Below are 22,407 nucleotides of genomic sequence, written 5' to 3'. Positions count from 1 at the left end.
TTCAAAAACCAACCAGGCATGAAAAAGTCTAGATTTTCTCCAGGAAAAAATAATGAACAGGGAAATTAAGTGGAAATACATATGAAAGAAAAAGGGGAATAAAAGAGCAATGAAGTATGTAAGGTACATTTCTGCCCAAATTTAAATAAAGGCAAAGTGCAAACCAAGCACTATAACCTGGATATGGAATACTAATTACAAAAAAGTACATACACAGATTCAGTGCAGACCCAGCACAGCAGGTATGCAAGGCAAGATCTGCTACACACAATCTTGCCAAGAAGATGAAGTACTGTGGATTTTAGAGCACAGTACATAGAAACATGCCACAAGAACTTCAGGATTTTAAAACAAAATCTTCCAGAAAGATTGTTATTAACAGAGGTGACCTTTCCTTATCCACTACCATGGGGCTGCCAAGAATAGAAACTAAATTAAATATCCTCTCTAGCAGAGGCTTGTAGTTTGATTTTCTTTCCCATTCTGGCATAATCAGTTAATTTCAGTTTCAAAATGCTTTAATGCTTGTTTAATTAAAATTATCTTTTGTGTTCTAAACCATACACTCCCCAAATTCGGTATACATTTTCTAGTCACTCAGCTATAGAACAATGCATGCCTGAATTCTTCCACTTAAAACTTTGTAACTTGAATTGTAAGGTAACACAAGCATATTAACACCTTTGACTCGGGGGTCCCTTACTCAAGCTTACATAAAAAACCAGCGCCTCAGCTAAGTAGCTCAGTTCTCACATACTAGGGTAGAAGATCTGTCGTTATGCCCATGATTCTGAAAATACTCACTGATGTCTTTAATTACTGGATCAAGTCCATATTTCCATCTTTTAATGAAGATTATGGCGAAAATATAGACTATCCATCAGAATAGCCTTCCCCCCCCCCCCCCCAAATAAACACTTAACATGTATGCATATATTTCACTTTGTTTATGAACACTGAACTTCAGTGTCCTCATGCTGTCACCTTCAGTTCCCTTCCACAATCCTCTAAATGCCACAAGGCATACACAGCACAGTATCCAAACAATACTTCACGCACAACCTGTTCCAATAGTTCACAGAATTATATTTGAGTTCAGTAGCCTTACTTTCAAAAGCTACTGGAGAGACTACTATCCTTCCTTGAAAATCCATCTCTGAAGGCATGTATCAGTTTTAGGCGGAAAGCATTACATACAGATCAGAACAACCAAGATTCCTCTAGCTTGACACTACCGACTTCTAGGAAATCTCAACTAGGTATCTTCAGTCCTACACAGATTTGCAATCTTAAGATTTATATATTGCTGAAAACAAAGATAGTTGAACGCAACCTGACTTGACTCCCTTGCCCCAACACTTAACCATATTAAAAATCGAATGTGAGCTTTATGATTTATAGAATTCAATTTACATTTCAAGCTTTTAATCTTCAACTGATGTTCTTTCCTCTGCAAAACAATTATTTTACACAATGCAACTTCATTGATTAAGTGACAGTAAAAAAAACATTATCATGGAGGTGTCCATGTTGTAGAATGACTTTTTCATTATTTTTGAATGTGACAGCCTGCTCCCTACTATTCTGTATTTTATGGTAGTTAATATCACAGTATAGCTTCTTCTTTCCCAAATTTCAAAGTGGTATCTTACAATCTTGACTTATACAACAACATCAATACAGACCACAAAACTACATCTACCAATCTATTACTTTTCACACAAGAGGGATTCTATAGTGTGCATTACTGGCATTCAATAAGAAAAAAACATGCAAAGAAAACTCTGTGGTGCTACCACCGCGTGATTTTGCCCTATGGCTAATCCTTAATATTAGCATTGGCCTGAAAGGGAGGAAAGGAAATGCTACAGAAGAAGAAAAATGCAGATAAAAGTTAAAATATCTTTATTTCAGTCTCCTTAAAATTTAAGTGGTTTGCCTGCTATTTTGGAATCTTACCTGATTTGGTGAACAAACGGGAAAATCTTCAACTGGTGGAATTAAACCCTGGGCAATTAACTGTCCATAGGATGGAGGAGCTTCTCTTCTCAACAGTTCAGCCTCAACCCTTGACAAATGAGTTTCAAATGATCTTTCAAAAGGAAAAAGAAATTTCATAATATAGAAGATGTATGTAAATATATTTAAGAGTAAAACTACATCAAACTATTAAAATCTGAAATAGTAAGTTTCAGCAGTTAAGTTGTTATTGATTTAATTGACAAAGAATATACAGTAAGTCCTTGCAGTTGTTCCTATGGGTCTGTCCAACTCAGAGAACAAGAAAATCAACCCAACAATAAATTCCTTTAAAAAAAAGGGGCTAAATAGAAAAGGGACCACAAGAGATGCTTGTATTATTTTATAAAAATTGAAGAATATGTAATCCTTGTATGAGATAGTCTACAATAGAAGAAACATACTGTTAAATACAGAATTGAGAGATTTAATTGCAGAAATGCAGATTTTCCACACTTCCTTTTTGGTACCAAAACAAAAGCCTAATAGTTAAGTGATCAGAATATACTTTTGTCCCCTTTCCTTCACTGAGAGGGTGGCTGATCACTGGAACAGGCTCTGTAGGGCAGCGGTCACAGCACGAAGACGGTTAGTCTTCAAGGAGCATCTGGGCAACGCTCTTAGCTATATGGTTTAGTTTTTGTTAGTCCTGCGAGGATCTGGGCATTGGACTTTATGATCCTTATGGGTCCCTTCCAACCTGAGATATTCTATGACTTTGATTAACTACACTCTTTTTACTGTCAAAGAATAAGAACACAGTACAACACCTTTATAAATCACATGCAACAATAATTGTGTGTCAATAAAAATGTTTCAAATATAACAATAGAAGATATGAAAATATTAAAAAAATTCTTGATGGTTCTTGAGACCATCTGTTCTACCTACCTTCGCTCAAACATCCTGAGTGAGTACAATTTACAAGTACATCCCAGTGCAATGACAAGCAGTAATCCACAAATAAGACTCCCAATGACAGCGGCAGTTATTACTCTAGTGGGCACAATGACCGGGCAATTCTCTTCATCACTGCCATCACCACAGTCATCTTGAGAATCACAAACCCAGCTCTCAAACACACAGCGGTTATTTTTACAATGAAAATTTCCTGGCTGACAGAAGAAACAGTTTTTTTCATCTGAACCATTCGGGCAATGATTCTGGTAGTTACAGCGATCTGAGCGAGGGTAGCAAACACCGTTTCGAGAGCAGGGAAACTCATCTCTTTGGCACATGGTGCAGTTGGTTTCATCCCTTCCATTTGGACAGTGCCAGTAGCCATCACAGCGTTGCTGTTCTGTGTAGCAACCCCAGTTTCCACCGCATGGGATTTCCCAGGGCAAACAGAAGCCATCTACTTGATAGGTGGCATTGAATCCTCTTGCAGCATTCACTTTGTCAGCACAAAAATGCACTCTTACCTGTCCTGAGGATGAAACAACTGTGAGGGGAGCATGAGAGTCAAATGCTGTTAGCACACGCAACAGCCTCCGTGGATTCTCCTCTAATCCATCATATATTTTGACATAGTCTCCATAACCTGTACCATCAAGTTTAAAATCAGTGAATCGCAAAATTACTTTGCGATGATCACCAGTGTCTATCAGCCAGGTACAATTGCTTCCAGGTGGATAGAAGTCAGGATAGTTGGGAGAACTGAAAGTACCATAAAAGTATTTTAACCACTGCCCACATGTTGGCACATCACAGTCTATTTCATCTCCTAGGTCAAGACAATCAATGTTACCATCACATTTTAAAGATTCTGGAAGGCAAGTGTAAAGCTTGGTGAAGCGAGAAAGACACTGGAACTGATTGTAAGCACAAGGTTGAAAGGAAGAAGCTGTTGGAGGACTAGCTTTGGCACAGATTTCTTCATCCGAGTTGTCTCCGCATTCATCCATATTATTACATTTCCAACTTTCTGGAATGCACTTCCCATTAGCACAATGAAACTGGTCACAATCACAATTTGGTTCATCAGATTTCCCTGAAAGGAAGAAAAAGTAATTAAAAATACATTTTCTTTGTAGAATTCATATAATTATGGTTTGTGTCACTTGCTGCACCAGGTAGTTCAGAATGGGAGAACAACTATTTAAAGTCTGTGTAAATCACCACAACTTTCATTAAGTTGCAAGACAACACTTTTTTTTCAAGTTAAAATTCTGTCAGCACATCAGCATGAGCCTCATCCTTAGCTTCTATCAGTCAAATAACTTCAGCCAAGCAAGACAACAATGTTCATTTATATAGTGACTGCAAAATCTGGCTTCTAAGGTGCTAAAAGTCAATCAGAAAAATGTTTCTCTCTTCTATCACTCAAAATACAGAAATATTTTGTCCTGCACTACCAGTTACCTCCTCAAATTCTTGTAAAAGCAGTCAAAACTCTCTCCTGTTTTCATAGGTTCCTACTTTGTACCAGAGGATCAATGGCAAAAGAGAAGCTGACAGCTGAAGATTATCTATTACTACCAAAAGGAAACCTCTGTTCTCACCTCTTCCCACTGTTTGCTCCTGCCCCTCCTCCAGCAATTAAGGAGTGCAGCAAACTCAGAAACACATGCTTGCTTGAACAGAAAATTATACGTTAAAAGTTAAGGATCCAAGTAGTGGTCCAGAAAATATGGAAATCTGGGATTTTTGGTCATTTTGGGGTACTTTTTGTGTTTGTTTTTTTGTTGTTGTTGGTATTTGGGTTTTTTTTGTTTGGTTTGTTTTTTGTTGTTTTTTTTTTTAAACAGTCTGGAAAAAAAAATGTCAAGAGACACCTTTATGTAAGAAAATGTGGACTACTGGCTACTACCATGCTTGTAACATCAAGAATGTATTTTTCTTCAGGCCTTCATTTATTCAAGTTCCAACCACATTTAAACACAGAAGCATAACTGGGAAGAAAGCTATTTCAGCTCTGCAACAACACAGCTGAGTCAAATAGCGCTGTATCATTTAAAATCACTGCAATTTCTAAACACCATGGTACAGACTGTAAAATTGGTTATAAAACAAACTGCCATGGTCAATCTTCCAAGGGGAAAAGAAAAAAAAAAAAAAAAAGGAATTCTGCAATGCAGATGGTGCTACACAGCAGTAATTCAGGAAATACACTAGACAAAAATATACCAAATATAAATACCACTATACTTAGGGTTTTAAAAAAGGAACAGAAAAGGCAGCATGAACTTACTGAAATACAGACTTTCCCAGGAGAAGTTGGTTCTATCTTGTTTTACAAGAGAACAATTCAGATTGGAATGGATCTCTGGAGGTCACCTAATCAAATAATCTGCTCAAAGCAAGACTAACTGAAGTCTGATTGGGTTCTTCAGGGCCTTGTCCAATCGAGTATTTTCAAAGTTCCACTGCTTAACCATATGAAGTGATAAAAGTCCTCATATCTAGCCTGAATTTCCCTTGCTGCAACTAATCTGCTGTGATAGGTCAAGCCATATCAGACCTCTGTTCCCCTTTTTGCTATTTTAGTATCTTAGAAAGCATTAAAAAGAAATACTCTACCTTGAAACAACCTTTTCTTTAAATAAAAAAAAAAGTGCAACGTCAACATTTTAAAAATGTCACAAATGCAAGAGTGGTAAATGTTATAAGCACTGCTGAAGAGTGTTTAAGTCAACCAATTTGCTGACAGAGTGAAAGGAGAGCAAAAACTGAACTACCAGACTTGTCTTGCCTACACTGAATGACCGTGCTCCACAGGTGGAGGGCAATATAGCAAAATATGCATGTGTCATCACTGAACTTGTTCAAGTACTGATTATACTCTAGTCTAATGCTTCTACCTTGCAGAACCTGGGAAAGGTAGAGTAGAAAGCTATAACATGGAGCTGTAAATATTAATAGCAATTGTAGTAGCAAAACAGGATATGATTTCAACCTAAACTCTTCCTTCTGCAGGCTTTGAAACATCCCTGAAAAGAGATGCCTACTTGATCCTGATTTTGCATTTTTAATCACCAATCCTAAGTCATTAAATCAGCAAAGTTTACAAATGAATCAAAAATTAGAGTCATTAAATAAGAGATGTGCTAATAAGACTACCTTTGGAAGCTGTACCACAAAGTACTTCAGGGTAGTACACAATAATTAACAGAACCCATGCACAGGTGTAGCCAAAGGACTAACACAATCTTTCCATGCATTTGCCGTGAACACAGACCTCTGTACTTTTAATAACTCTATTTTCCACTCCACATTACCATTAGTAAAGTCCATCCTATTCTGATACCCATAAAGAGGCTGAAAAATTAGAAACAGTGGGAAGACAACAAAGGGGAGACAAGTAAAGTGACAAGAAGTTGTTACTGTTTTGTTTGTTTAAAAAGGAACATGAATATTTACCTGAAAGATACTACTTACAAGAATTCAAACAATTCACATGGTCCATCTTCCTCATCAGATTTTAAACATGAGGCTCTCTAATGATCCCTTTTGTGCCTGTAACCTGTATTGTTTCTATCATTCCAGCACAAGCAGGGCTAACTTGCATCCATGTAACCAAACTATTACTATTATTTTCCATTTTTCTAAGATCACACACCACCTTTGAGATTAGCCTTAACACCACTGAATTAAAAAGGCTATTGAGGCATTAAACTGAGTACTACTGCATCATGCTAATGAGAAGAAATCAAACAACATAATGGCACAGTTGAATGTATAGCAAAAATGTTAGCATTCCATGAGCCTCCTGACACTTGAAAGCAGAAATGATTAGATCATTATTAAAGCAGATTTGTCAAATCTTCTCCTATACACAGGTCATTTTATAACACTGGAATACCACTCTGATCAGATCACTGAAACACTATGCTTTCCACCTCAATCATAAAATACTTCCTCCTAAGTATCCTATCGAACATAGGGACCAAGGCAAAGTTTCAGGAAAGCTTGTTTTTTTTTAAAAAATTGGCAACCCCCCAACAAACAAACAAACAAACAAGCGCCAAAACAAAACAACAAACCCCAACCAATTTATTTTTCAGCCATTTAAAAAACACAGGATTAACGTCTTAACTACTCCAAACTGAGTACTACTGTTATCACACTAACAAGAAGAAAGCAAGTGACAGAAAGAAATTCTTATTGTTGAAAATGTTACAGCTTCTTCCAAGAGGGAATACATAATGCAACTATTTCAAGATTGGAGGGAGAAAAAAGGGGAAAGGAATTTCAGAAAAACTCTACTGGCCTGTGGCCTGCCCCTGCCCATTCCATACCCTTACCCGAAACACCCTTCTTTCCCAAAGCCTCTCAGACAGGAATGCTGCCTTTCCTCTGTGCCTACAAGGACAGTGAGATAAACAGGGCAGAAGCCGATGCCTCACGCAGGTTAACAGTGTGCAGACGTGCAGCTAGCAGAAACAGTAATAGAGGATGACTGATTAGACAGTGGCTTCCCCCCCCCATCCCCATCATCTTTTTTGGTGAAACAGTAAATAAAACCCAGGTAGAACATCGCCCTGAAAGCTGAGCCAGCGTTAAATGCAAGGCTGCATTACCTCTCCCAGACTTGCTAAGCTGTGATAAGCCGAACCATAGAGGGAACTTTTTTATAGGCTTGAAAACAGGTGATAGGCAGGGATAAGCCCACCCGGAAGCTTCAGGTTTGTGAAACACGCTGACAGGGTGGAGGAAGCCATTAGGCGGAAAGAGCACAGAACAGAGAACACTAGCAAATACGGCTTAGGCTAGAGGACATCAGGCCTTGTTTGACTGAATTGTGGTGGAATAGTTTTGAAGCTGTGTTGCAGTGGATGGGTGTAAGAGTATGAATTGTTTTATAGAGGCGAGGAGTTAAAAGTTGGCACACAGAGTTTTGGAGCAAGCCAGGGTGGATATGGCATACACCAGGAGGGAGCAAGGCAGTGTGAAACCATTATGAAATCACAGAAGAATCTAATCCAGTATTTGGGATGATCAGGACATAGAACACCCTAATTATGCTATTACATAAAATTGTAATAGTTCTTAAGGCCAGAAAAAAGTTTGGAACTAGTCTTTACCCATGACCGGCTTCCTTCTCTCTCTTGGCAACAGCTACCAGAGCAAGAACTGCCCACAAAAGAGTCTTAATCTAGCACTACTAGTAACTAGCTTGTATCACGTACTCAAATTACCCGAGTTTTGCATGTACAGAACCATGTGTGTACTTGGCTAGAGTAATCATATTAATATGTTGTGGGTTTTATTATTTCTTTTTTTAAGTTAAAGACAGTATACACTCTGTAGATGGGGGAAAATGATGCGATTTGTATAGGAAAATCCTGCCATTTCTTCCCTCTCTTGCCATATTTACAGTACTCAGAAGTCTACCCAACTATTTAAACAAACTAATTTTAGTCTGATGAAGAGATTTCAGATCTTAAACTACGTTAAAAAAAGCCACTCTAGTTGCCTAGTATTAATAGTGAACCATTTTCCTCCCATAATTATTCACTCTTCTCATTACTGTAATCACTGATTCCCACTTTGAATATTCAGGTTGTACACGGGATCAAAATTTTGCATAACATATTTTTCCTGATTTCAATAAGCCTTGAACTGACTACAGTCTACCCTGCTACAAGGAAGTAGTTCTCAAAACAACACCTCACCACCACCACACTGTACTGGGTATCATTTGAAACATACCAGCAAAGTAGGCTAATCTGAAGCCTTTTCTGGAGATGCTATCATCTGAATGAAACCTGATCCAAACATGATCCTGTGAAGAGATGTATGGTGACGGAATGGAGGAGCCACATGCTCTATAGCCTTCAATATTCTTGTAGCTTCCAATTGTTAACCAGTCTGAGCTGCATCGTCGTGATCCCTGAACATCAAAATCTTGAAAGCTGAAATAAAGAAAAAAAAAGTCAAAATTGCTACTGAATTGGGTATTACACAACCAAGCTGATGAATTACTGCACATAAACATGGAAATTAGCTCTGAATTCTTTTTTGGTCTGAAATAAAAAGAGCAGCTTCTCTATCCGTGTAAGAATAGGATTTAAACTTGTGGTGATGATACTTTCATGAGGACAACAAGAATCCATTTTGTCAACCAAAATATTCATCCACTACTTAAAGTAGTTCAGTTTTGCTACAAAAAATACATTAAGCCTTCATCTAAAAACAAACAAACAAAAGAAATTCTGTTCATTACATTGTCTTTGAATCTTATTTAATGACTTTCATATACTACTAAGTGGTTTTACTTAACTCAGATTTCATCAGAACTTTAGCTAATGCTACACTTAGCCAACGACAGGATTTGACATTATAAATACTGCTAAACTGTTCAAAACTACGATTTCAGGTAACATTTTCTCCCAGTTGCACTACTCTGTTACCCAACAGGTATGTCATGGAATGTCATGGTATGGCTACAACTATGCCATTACCATGCATTATGTCTTGAAGTATGAAGGGGGAGACAGTCTGGACAAAACAGGTCTGTACAGACAACAGAGCAGTAAACCAGAAATGAAATGTGCAATCTATGAGGGGGGGAAAAAACAACGTGACAGAAAAACAACGTGACAGGAAAACAAGTGTAAGTTTTAATAAAAATTAACAGTATGAAAAAGTTAAAGCATTGTAACGGATGAACAGTTCTACCTACTTTGCATTTACACCGATTTAGTATTCAGTAGAAAGATTGTTTAAATTAAAAAGCAGTACTTTAAACAAGTAACTGATGTCAAAACAAATACTTCATAACAAAGAGCTGCTTCTTAGGTCAGCAAGTTTGTACTGAAATACTGAAGTAAATCTGCAACTAACGCAGTTTCATGATCAGCCTATGAAGCAGTGCTATTTCTATCTTGAAGCTAAATCAAGCATAGATTTCCCTTGTGGCAGTAACGGGGAATGAACTGATGAGAACTTAAACCTATGATACAACTTTTTTACATTACTTCTTTAGAAAAGTTACAAGATACATGAAACTGTGAAGAGCTCCTTCCACCAAAACCTCAGCATTTCCAAAACTGCAATCATATCCATTGCTTTAGTATTTTACCCTGCCATTTTTAAGCACACCATGAGATTTCATAGCAATGAAGCATTACAGAATTTCCCCTACATGTTCTTTATACAAAATACTTATATTTCAGGGACATTAAAAATAAATCAAACAAACGAGCACATGGAAACTTTTTCTAGTCGCCAATTCTCTAGTTGAAAACAAATGCTACATGGCTGTGTGAGAGCAAATCAGATAAAAGGAAAAGCAGAAATCAAAACAGAAATCCTACATTTACAGGAAGAGAAAATTAGTACATACATAATTAGCAGTTAAAAATGTCTAGTCAATACTTATTCAATCCACATGGTTAATACCAAAACACTGGTACCTTATAGTAATAATCTCTCCTGGGTTTGCATGGATGTACCAGCTACAGTTGATTCGGGCAGGATACTCAGAGGGCCACCCTGGACTTGTGATTGTCCCACTCGGTGATCGAATTTGTTCTGGAATATCTCCACAAGCTAAAAAATACATATATATTGAAAGCAATTTGATTTAATTCCATATTTTTTTTAAAGCCAGTAGGACACACAAAAAAAAGTCAATCTGCAATAATCAGGGAAAATATCACACTGAGTTAGATGATGTGTAACAACAACGTCTAAAGGAGTTCATAATGGAATATGTCGGCCAAAAGATGTTTCCCAGTGTTGCCGGAGCGGAAGTTCAAACTCACATCCATCAGTACTACAGATTAAAAAAGATTATTCTATATAGACTTCAACAACTTTAAATAAAGTAAAACATTTTTTATTTCCTGTTTTTAGCATTCACTAAGTTTCAGTTCAATTTAACCATGCATCTACATCTTATACTGACAAAAGCATTAGAAGATGAAAAATAAATTAAAGCTAAATAATCAAGTAGCTGAAATTTTCCGTCTTCGGAAGACCTGGTGCCTAGTCATCATTTAAATACCCCCTTTCCAGCCCTTGGCATGGAAACGATCTTCCTACACACGATTCCAAATGCTCAAAAGGCGAAGAGCACTTACTGCAGCACACTTCATTTATAGATATTAGAAGTTAGGTTCACAAGAGATTACTCTCAAGAGGGACTTGCATAACTACATTTCTGATAATGGACTAGAAAGCTTGTATTTATAGGACTAATTCTATGCAACTGAAGTAACTCGGCCATTTGTATTCTTACTGTATTATAGTTGTAGCTTTCTGCATTGGCCTCAATTCAGCTGCTTGTTCCTTTCAGTAGAGTGTTCTCAGCTCTGCTGATTTTATTTCAAGTACTGTATTTACTAGTTTTATGGGTTTGTTTTGCTGGTTCTCCCCCACCACACACCTTTGCAGCCTTTCATCCAACACCTGTCATACACATATACACAACCTTCACATAAACAGAAAGGCCACAATATTCTTGCTACAGAGACTGAAATTACAGAGAAGGTTTCAGAAGTCAGAAAACACATTAAAAATAATTGTAACATAAAAGCACAGAGGGCAATTTCCTCACTGCTAGTCCAAAAGTTGTGAGCTCTCAAATTTTACTGGTAGCACAATCACCTACACACAGTAGTTTAAACACAGGAATGATTACAAATGAGGAAGCATTTTCACTACTGTCTGATGATCAAAAGCTTTTTTTAATTTGTTTTTAATATGTATTTGATTAAAATAAGAAATCAGAACTGATGCAGTGAACAAACACGTTAAAGAATGAACTGTATTTGTAATAGTGCAAAAATTGTAATAATGTAATTTGTAAACAGGTTATCAATTTTTTTCTATTTTTATCCGCGATCAAGCTTTTAAGATAATTTTTCAAGACTGAGAACCTGAAATTATTGTCTAGCTCTAACACAATAAAAAGTTTCATACAAAAAGTATTACTTTCTATATGGCATAACAAAGACATTTCTAAAAATAGGTTTAAAATGATTAAAAGATAAAAAAGCTGGCGTATGCCTGAATTTTCTGTATTAGCTTAAATACAGAAATCTAGAAACAAAAATAAAACTCACTAAATATATTTTTTTCAAGTGCAGCTGTAACAAAACATTGTTCTAAACAGTTTTTCGCGTTTCTTATTACAGCTTCACTCATGCTGCACAGTTAAGTATTAACATACTTTAACCATAGAACACAGGACCCGTCCTAATACCTAGGGATAAAAAAAGTCTCAAAATATAGAAAGATATTATTTTATCTGAGTATTCATTCAACTAGTCACTGGAAACTTTCTTATTTTAATTTTGCGCAAACCCTATAGGTGGTGCTCTAACACCATGGTATTTTGGAACACTGCTCCTGTGCAAATGCTCTGGATACACTTTACATCTGCTCTGATAAGAAATGGAAGGACTGGAAAGAAAAACTTGTTATTCATAATAAAACGCTGAAGTAAAATAGCAGTTTAAACAGGTTTGAAGCAAAAACATGTGTGAAAAAGTAGAAGAACGTGTAAAACATTTTGTACCAAATTTACAGATGTTGCCATACACTACTTGGTCATTACTAAAATAGTGCTCTCAGCTTAAAGGAAGCTGCCTTCAGGTGAAATTTATACTACTGTAACACTCACCTGGTATTAGATATTTACCAGCTGATATATGAGATTTTGTCACTGAGAACCTCTAAGGAAGCTTTTATATTTGCCTGACAAAGAAAAACCTTAAACTAGAAGATAAAAATAATCCATTCAACATATGTTCATTCAATTTTAAAGTTCACCTCCAAAAACTTAAGCATGCTATAAATACATGTACAGCATGTGTTTGTTGAATAGGAACCTCCAAACACTGCTAGCAACCGTAAATTACTATGCAATTAGCTTTGCAACTTCTCCTATGCTGGCACAGCGCACCCTGACAATTATAATCTACTCAATCCAATCCCTGTAGTAGTACAAACAGTAGTTTTTACTTGTTACGTTAGCTTGACTGGAAGTAATTCCACAGGGAAAGCCCTTATAACCAAGGTGGTACTTTCAGAGCAACATTAAAATGTCCAGTTTTACTCAAATTCAGGTTTTTAAGCTTTTGTTTGCAATACCAGCCATATTCCTATATTGTCTATATTCTTTTAGTTAAGATGCCTTTTTCTCCATTTCCAAAGCTAACACTGAAGAGCTGAAGGCAAAATATGACCCTTTCCAGCACCATCCAATATGGAAAGAGAGAAGCAGACCAAGGAGGGCATGAAGCAGCAAGAATGATCACTGGCACTAAAATACAGGGTGGAGTGAACAATACTGCACTTCTGCTGCAGAAGAGAAAAGTAGAATTGAAGGAAGTGTGCATATGACAGCGTGGGAGTTCAAAACATAAGAAGGAATGAACTTGAAAAGGGAATTACAGCTTCTTTCAGGTTAGCTAGATAAGCTAAATGAACTTGCATACTTGGTACACATTCGTGCACTGAAATCTCTTACTTCTAACTCGGGAGACAACAGAAATCTCCCATTTGCTTAAAAAGTGTATAAAGGTCCAGATCAACTGTGTAGAAGCTGCACTTCAGAAGTGCTGTCATTTTGAAAGAGGATAATTTCTCAGAGAGATTGTTAAAATCAAGTATAACCTTTTGAAATAGAACAGTTTTAAAGGGAACCTACTTTATAAAGGTAATAGCAGGCCTTTTAAAATCCATTCTTGACCCTCTACTTAACTAGGATGTTTCTTCTGAAGCTTTTGAGAATATAATGTAACATACATTTTATTCATGTGTTTGTAAACATGAAGAATTGTAGGCACCATCAAGAAGGGCATGAGAATCAAAAAAACAATTCAACTGACAGCATGTAAAACAGAAATGTAACAATAGAGGCAAACATCTTTACATTGAGTTGTGGAGAATTTGCTCTTCTAATTTCAATTGATAGTGGCCCTGCAGGCATTTGTCATACAGGTCAGTTACATTATAGGAACTTAAAATTCCAGGAAAACTAACTGGATCTGGAATAATTTATTTAAAAGTATTAAAAATATGTAAGAAAACAGCAGAATGAAAATTAGAGGAGGCAGAAAAAATGAGATGAGTTTTCAAACAAGGCAGAAGCACTGAAACTGAGAAGGCTGCACTGTAGAGAAATAAATACACACAGTGATGCATGCCCAAGATGTTTTCAAATCTCATGTTGGTGGCTCCAAGATTTCTGCGTGGGAACAAAACCCTCCTGCACAACCATTTCTACGTGGATATTGTCTCTGCTTACATGCCTCTCAATTCCCCTATACTCTTTAGTACAATCCTGCTCATCTATCTCCTACCTTTATTTAAATTCTTTCCTTCGTGAGCCTTTATTTTATTAACAATCTATTTGCAATTCTGTTACTTTGCTGTAACTCTGTTCAGTAGATTGTAGCCCTGTAATTAGGACTGAAGATGTTTCACAGACTAAACTGCAGAATAATTGGAAAAAAACCACCACAACTGCTGAGAGGATAACCTGTGCACATGGTTTTCTGGTGTATATGGATTCTCTTATAGACTTTTCAGAAACACATGTAACAGTTCACCTTACTCCCTTCTTCCTGAAATTTGTGCACTGCCCCACATTACAGAACGTAACTGTAACCTACCTACGGGATGTTGACTGGTAAACATAAGAGAGGCAATGAAAACTTTACAGTACCAAATTCGACGTGCAAGTTATAACAAGAAAATAATTAAGAAACCTATGCAAAAATTCTGTAACAAGGTCTACAGAAGTAAAGTACCTGTAGCAACAGTGAACAACATGTCAAGGGAAAAAGTCACTTCAGAAAAGCAGGGAGAGGGAGATTAGGGATTTATCTTCACAGTAATGCCAGGAGATTAGTTGAAAAGATAAAAGAATTAGCTTTCAATGTGAACCACAAGATGATAAGGTATGCATTATATTGGACATGGTAAGGACATGAATGCAGCTGGATAAATGATCTGAAGGTGTTTAAAACAGCTTAGAGTAAAAAGAATAATGTTGTGATAAAGTCTAAACCATGAATAGGGAGGATAATTATTGCATTTGTAACTCTCAAGAGCCACTGAAAGTCTTAGTTGGAGAACTATGGGGGAAGAAGCCATAGGAATCTTTGCCTCCAGGTCAAGCTGAAAAGCTTTAATTTAAAACACTCTTTGCTCTGCAATACAGAGACATACTCAGTAAAATTAAATCATCATAATTTTTTTTAATTGTTTTGAACAAATGTCTTCAGTGGTGTAGAAGTTCTTTAAAACAGAGGTGGGGGATTGGTTTTCCAGTTACAATAATTAGGGTGCAACATACCCCGAAGACGACCTGAAAATATTTCTCAATTTTTCAGATTTTAAAGGCAGAAACACTTACTCTCTAGTGATAGCTTATATGTAACAGACAACATTCCATTATTGCTGTTGGTAGAAAAAGCATGCTCATATATTAGAGGTGTACCTGTAACTTGGCAGATATACAGCAGAAGCATAAATACCAAAGACCACAGAGGTCTGTGCTATTAAAACATAATTTAGTATGGTAGGTCATGTAGCCTTACAGCGGCAGCATGACAGGAAATCTACCATCAAGACAATAATTTCATTTTAAATCCCTTCTCTGTAGCAACTGTCCAAGAAAATTGCTTGCTTGGTTTCAACACCAAGTTAAAGTTGGATTCAGAAATACTCAAAGGCCAGATGTCTTTGGTTCTATTTTACAGAAGCTCTGCTTAAAATTCTTCTGATAAATATAAAGCTGTCCAGGTATGCTTGATGAAATATATGATCTGCAAGTTCAAAAACATGTTTGGGAGACCCAGATTGTTTCAAAGCAACTAAAAAAAATCATCTAAATACATCCCCATCTTTTATTCTTGGGCCATACATCTAACATTTAACATGTACATAGAAAGAACTATAAGGAAAATGTCACTGGGTCTGTCTACAGGCTTTCTTCAGGTTTTCATTAACAGACCACTCTCCATCCCCATTATTTCAAAATTCTCCAGTGAAAAATTTTCACTTTGTATGAAAACAGAAATTTTAAGAGTATGTTATTTATTTATCCCCAGCTGGAAAACTTTTAGAACACAGGACCATCAGAACTGATTTCTTGGTGTGGTGTTTTGTGGGGTTTTTTTGGTGGTTTTTTTGTTTGGTTTTGGTTTTTTTTTCTTGTTGTTGTTTTGTTTGTTGGTTTTATGTTTTTTGTTTGTTTTTTTTTTTTTTTTTTCTTTTGGGGGGTGGGGGTGGGGTGGTGTTGTGTTGTTTGAGTTCTTTTTATTTATTTATTTTTCAAAAGAAGTCCTCACTGGATCTTTCTTCTCAGTAGTTAAAGGTCTGTCTACCAGCTGCTGTTATCTTGCATAGAAAGTACATCGTGTTCTGCTCTTCTTGGCACTCCTTATTCAAGCATGCTGGCCAAAGTACTGAAAGCAGAGTCAAAAATTCCATTCACCTCTTGCCCAGCAGATGCTTTCCTGCCTGTATTGCGACCTGTGACACGACTGTTACAGTAAACAAAGGGGTAAAGGGTTGTTAAAACATATCGTGAAAGCTGCATAGCTAGGTTTTAGGCTGGGTCCATGTAACTTTTACAATCCAATTCCAGAAACAATTGTTTCAACAGTGGCAAGTACCCGTGTGGCTGTTTATTATTTATACTGGACCACAAATGTACTATCCATGATACTTGGTGCATTACTGTTGAAGAGCAACAACATTCTCCATGATGCAGCATAAGAACAGATAGCAAAGATCTTCTGTAATTACACTCTTGCCAGTATTGGAGTGGCAAGCAATAAAAGAGGAAAAGAAGGTTGTGTAGTGTAACAAAGACCATCCACTGACTATGTATTTATCCAAAAACTTAACTGTGTGCACAAGCAGCAATGTAATGCTTGAAGCGATACTGCAAGGACAACTCCAGCAAGATGTGTAAGCTGTTTTCAAAAAAGGATGAGTTTGCATTTTGACTCTTATTTGAGAAGGGTATGAAAATCAGTTTGATTTCCAGGGACCAGTGGCAGCTTCCTACGGAAAGAATCAGGCTCATATTCTTTTAAACACTGTTCTTCTTCAGTGGGTATCTCCCCGTTTGCACATATTCTGAGTGCCTGTATCATAAAACACAACCAGTGGCTTCGCTGACACTGCTTAGCATCTGAAGAATGAAGACTATATACTGGCATTGCCTAATGCCTTAATGGACACACAGTCACATCACTAACACAGAACAGCCCCAGCTGTGCCTGCTGCCCAGGAAAGTCTGAAGACTGATTTACTGGAAGAGAATGTAGCAACCTTTGAGCAATGTGTGCTGCTTTTATACCCCATATTCTCCAAGCACCTCATCAGTTTCTCAGTTTCACAAGTTCTAAAATTCTTTTTTTCTTGTATTAAGGAAAACACGCAGCCAAGTGTACAGTAGTTTCGGTTACTGCTTCAATCTAATCAGGTGAAATGCATAACTCCTGGATTTATATTATTTGATAGTAGCAGCATCCAAAATTACATTTCAATAAATTTCATTTCACAAAAACTTTACTGTGGAAATAAAATATCAATTCAACTTAAACCAACTTTTCTCTTAGTTCAATGTTTGTATGGAAAAATAATTAAGCAGTCCACTTAGAAAGGCATAATCTGTTCATAAGCATGCAGGTATCAATTTTATCTTATGAGAATTTTTCCATGTTCCAGTTGCTTCATTCCTTATTACATGCTGCAAAAGGCAGTAATAATTTTTATAGCCAAATATCTCTTCATAAGATACCAGGTGGCTTTCAATATTTACTATTTAAGTCATGCATGAAATTTAAACATTACAAAAAATGACTTACCCGTTGACACTCCTGAAATATGCACATTTTCAGAATGTTCTGCAAGAGCACCATTTCCTAAAATTAAACATAATGAATAAGCTAATTTCCAAGATAAAATTTGTAAAAATTCTTCAGATACCCTTTTACAGAACAGAAAGAACAAAACTGAAGTTATTTTAATTAATATTAAACATTAAAGGTCATATGTTCATTTTATGATCAAACTTAAGAAAAAAACTAGAGAAAAAGTTACCACACAATGAAAAAAAAGCATCATTAATGTAGCAAAGAGTAGCAGAGGGCTTTGAGAAAGTTCAGGCATTTTAGATGGTAGACTTTGCATGATTTTGCATCAATTGCTATTCTCTTTTCAAGAAAGGTTTATTTCAATGCATCTTCCCCACCTCCTCCTGGATCAAGATCTGTAAGCAAATGCTACGCAAATAAAGAAATCCAGAGGAAGACATCCATCTGTCTCACAGTGAATTGCAGCCTATACCCTTTATCCAGAAAGATGTTTCAGATACAGCCAGGAACTAGGTACCTTTAAGAGTAACTCCCCATCAGTGTTCATTAAAACTAAGTATACTTGCAAAGATGAACAACAAGACCCATGTGGTCATCACGAGTTAGATAGAAAAGTTACTCCTCCAAATCTCATACTCCTTTGCACTCCTCCAAAGTAAAAGTCTGCTAAAACAAGTAAGTTTGCTTTACAAGTATGTTTGCTTGTACAAGACAGGTAGTAGCCCTGGTATGTGATATGAGAGATCAAGTAGTGTAAGTTGTGTAAATGCACATTTCTCCCACTGAACAGTTCTCGTCCTCCTCTCCTTTACTCAACACCCTTTTAACCTTTACAACAATTTTTTAATAGTATCTTCTAGGTATTTTGGGAGGAGAAAGTTACTTTCATAAATAAGCTCCTTCAAACATAGGCAGTGAATCTACAATGTAAAACACATCACTAAGCAATTTTTTTGTAAACCACAACTCTTAATCCCTCGAAGTTTTATTGAAGAATACTGAAGATTTGCCATTTCACACAGATTTTTATACATGTGCAATCAGTTGTTCTACCAGCACCACAATGTTAAGTGTGATAAGTTTGGATAACAAGAACCTTAAAGACATGAAGAACACTCAAATGACTTTTATACCAAGCTTAAAGACTGTTAGAGTAGATCTAGAACATACACTTAAGCAAGCACCCCAGTGCTCCTCTATTACAGTGGTCACAAATAAAAAGTTTCCGAAATTTCTCCCAGGGTTGACAAACGTACAAGGACACAAATTTTACTTCCTAATGACAGAATACAGTTAGAAACCTGGTGATCAAAACTGGTAGAAAAATAGCAAGTCTAACTTTTCTTTAAACAAAAAAGCAAACAAAATTCTTGGGCTCTTAGAAGTGATGTGTTTCCTCCCCCATTTTTAATGTACTAATTTGGCTGCATATATTTATATACCAAGTTTCTTTGTCTCAATTTTGTAAAAAAATTCCAGTGTAACAATTCCCCTCAATGTTCAAGACAGAAGTATTCTAACACAGAAAACTATTTCAAATGTTGTATTGGTAAGCAACTATTTTCCAATTAAACTCTTTTTGGAAGTAAAATATAACTGTACATTATAGAAAGGTATTCTCCAAATAATTTCTCCAATTTGCATATAAACTGACATGCTAGAGTTTTGCCACTGATTTTGTTTCTTCAGTAACACTGAGCTCTAAATTCACAGAATAAACACCATCTTTGCAATAAAGTTATTTTGCTTGTAACTGATCCCACAGAAAGACATTTCTCATTGTCTTGTTTTCTATTATTTCCATCAACATAAGGAAAACATTAGCACATTTCAAAACCTCTTGTTTTAAGTTAAAAATAGCTTACTAGTATTTAGTCTTTCAAATTACGGTAGGGATCATTCACTGGTTTTGCATTTTCAAAAAGGGGTTATTAACATATACAAATATATCTGTAGTTGTTATTGAACACTGAAAATGAACAAACATTCAGAAATATGAAAAACCTCAAAGTAATTGCACTGAAGACAGTCAGTATCCAGGCACTCCGTTGATACTCCCAGAACCTGAATTCCAGACCAGCTGCCTATACATAAACACCGGGAAAACAACCCCCCCCCCCCAAATTTTAATGAAATAAGTTCTGATAAAAATACAGTTACAAACCATGAAAATACTAAAACAACACTGAAGTAATGGAAAGAAAAGCTATGTACATATAAAAATTGACAAAAACTATAAACCAGTAATAACAAGAAGCATACCAAAACGGGAACTCACATCCTAATCCTGTACACATCGACTTAGAATTAGCGTGTTAAATTAAGAAGAAAACTTAAGTCAATATCCAAACCTGGAATGCTTTAATGTTTTCCATCTAAATATGCATTATGATCTAACAATTAATCTATTGATATAAAGTGATGTCAAACTAGCTTCAGTAATTAGTCAGAAGCACTAGCGTGATGATGAAGCCTCAACTAAGATCCAAATAATACAGCATCAAAATAAGGCAGGTTTTTATAAAAAATTATTTCCTTCCCAATAATCCTTCATTACATGAAAAATGAACCCTAGAAACCTCTAAGATTATTACTTCATTTTTTATTGGAAACTGTCACTGAAATCGAGCGTGTTCAGATGCCATTTAAGCGTTACTAACTGCTGACACCTTTATTAAATTTTTAGGCAATGATCCTTATATGATCTCAACAATTATGTCACATGGTTCCATATGCATTGAGCCCACCACAACATCAATATATCAGACAACAGATCAGTAATTTCCATTAAGATACGGGAACATAATTATCTTTGAAATTCCTGTTAGTCTATTTAATACAGCAAAGCATGAGTATATAGAAAAAAAAAAATTAATCACAGCATCACTTCTGAAATCCTGGTCCCAAGATCCATGAGCCCTATACTCCTATATGGAGTCTGGAGAGGACAATAACACTATATGGAAGATAAAACCCATAGCCTTTGAAGGTATTTCACTAACGCGAGTTTCATCACAGACAGGAAGATAAACAGAGGCCAGGGAAGTGAGACTGGCAACAAGGAAAATGTTGCAGCAACACTCCAACCAAACTGCTGAGGAAAACTGTAAAGGGAAAGTGTGGGAAAACCCCAACGCTTTACACTTGAAAAATATAACATATTTGGCAAAAAAAAAAAAAAAGCTGCTAATTTCTATATATTTGAAACCCAGACAATAGCAGTGATGCTCGGACTAACGTGGACGCTAATGACAACATAGCAGCCTTCATTTTAGGACGTTACCCCTCTACATCCCTCCTTCCCCATAACCTGTGCAGCACAGCTCACTACCAAAACAGGATCAGACTCAAAGGATTGTCTGTATATAACTTCAGAGAATAACAATAAGCCTACCCTAGCCGCCCAATAAGTGTGTCCCTCTTGGTCAAAACATTCAGATTAAACAAGACAAACTTCTGCATTCCAGATACATGAATCTGTCGATTTCAGGCAAAGAACAAGAAGTTTATCTAAATATTGATATATTTGAGATAGTAAATGACTCTTAAATGAAAACTGTTTTAATTCCATTTTGACTAAAAATAGTAATATGAACACACAGCAAACGGATGAATATTGTAAAAGTGCACCAAAAAAATTTGGTACATGTGAATTTGTCCACCATGATTGTAAAATCAAATTTTATAGCTTCAGTTTGATAGAACATCATGCATCTTGGGACTCAGTTAAACCCAGATTATGTTTTACAGAGAAATTAACTTGACTGTTGAAATAAAAACAAAAATCCATAGTGGGAAACACATTTAAGTTACCTTTATTTTTGCTGTTAGACCAAGTAGTCATCATCCACCAAAAAAAAAAAAAAAAAATCATGTACACATCTCCATTGAAGCTAATTTCTTCTGTATCAAGATTAAGCCTCTGCCATTAGCTTTAACAGCCAAATTACGAAACCTCTACAAGCAGAACTGTATAAATTGAGGAACTGCTGTAACTGAATAGCTACAAAGAGAGCTTTTTCTAAACTACCTTGAGTCATAAGGTACTGTGATGCATAATGAATGATATGTAAGCAGACTGGACAAGCTATTTCTCTTGAACCACAATTACCAGGAAGAAGAGATCAACACCACTTCCTGTATATAATGAGTTTCCAAACATCCTTTATCATGGTACACATTCAACCTGCTTTACTTTAGACAGTGTACTTCACGACCAGGCTTCCTTTCTTCATCCTACTCCCAAAAATTCCTGTCCACTCTACCTCACAAAGTGTAAGCTGAATTTTTTTACACTGCCTCTTGTCAGCTGAAGTTACCTTGCACTGATCTTCACAAAATTGTGCTTCTAACTGAGCAAGTGCCGACAATACCACCAAAATAAGAATCTTACTATACGCTGCCATGAACAAATGGGTGCTGCCTTACATATCACTCCACTAAAAAGCTACTTAGCAATAGTCCTATGATGCCCTAGTCCAAAAATAGCAATATCCTTCTTGATATAGAGATATCAGAGCTGAAAACATCCATGATGCCTCTGTAAGTCTACGCATGTTTCTTGGAAATGACCCCTTTTGCTAGCCCATCCTGCAGC

The 22,407-nt window shown here is 36.3% G+C and overlaps 1 protein-coding gene across 1 annotated transcript in view; it reads right to left on the bottom strand.

Moving 5' to 3' along the window:
- Positions 1-22,407, bottom strand: part of LRP12 (LDL receptor related protein 12) — a 48,896-nt gene that overhangs the window by 3,396 nt on the left and 23,093 nt on the right. Inside the window, exons 2-6 of the mRNA XM_080377952.1 lie at positions 17,802-17,858; positions 10,380-10,515; positions 8,674-8,876; positions 2,911-4,012; positions 1,960-2,092 (exon numbers count right to left, since the gene is read on the bottom strand). Coding sequence (XP_080234078.1) covers positions 1,960-2,092; positions 2,911-4,012; positions 8,674-8,876; positions 10,380-10,515; positions 17,802-17,858 — 1,631 coding nt within the window. The remainder of the gene's footprint in view (positions 1-1,959; positions 2,093-2,910; positions 4,013-8,673; positions 8,877-10,379; positions 10,516-17,801; positions 17,859-22,407) is intronic.

The sequence above is a fragment of the Falco punctatus genome (genome assembly GCF_963210335.1).
Source record: "Falco punctatus genome assembly, chromosome: 3".
NCBI lineage: Eukaryota > Metazoa > Chordata > Aves > Falconiformes > Falconidae > Falco > Falco punctatus.
The sequence above is the reverse complement of the archived record's forward strand: the minus strand, read 5'-3'. Positions and strand labels throughout refer to the sequence as shown.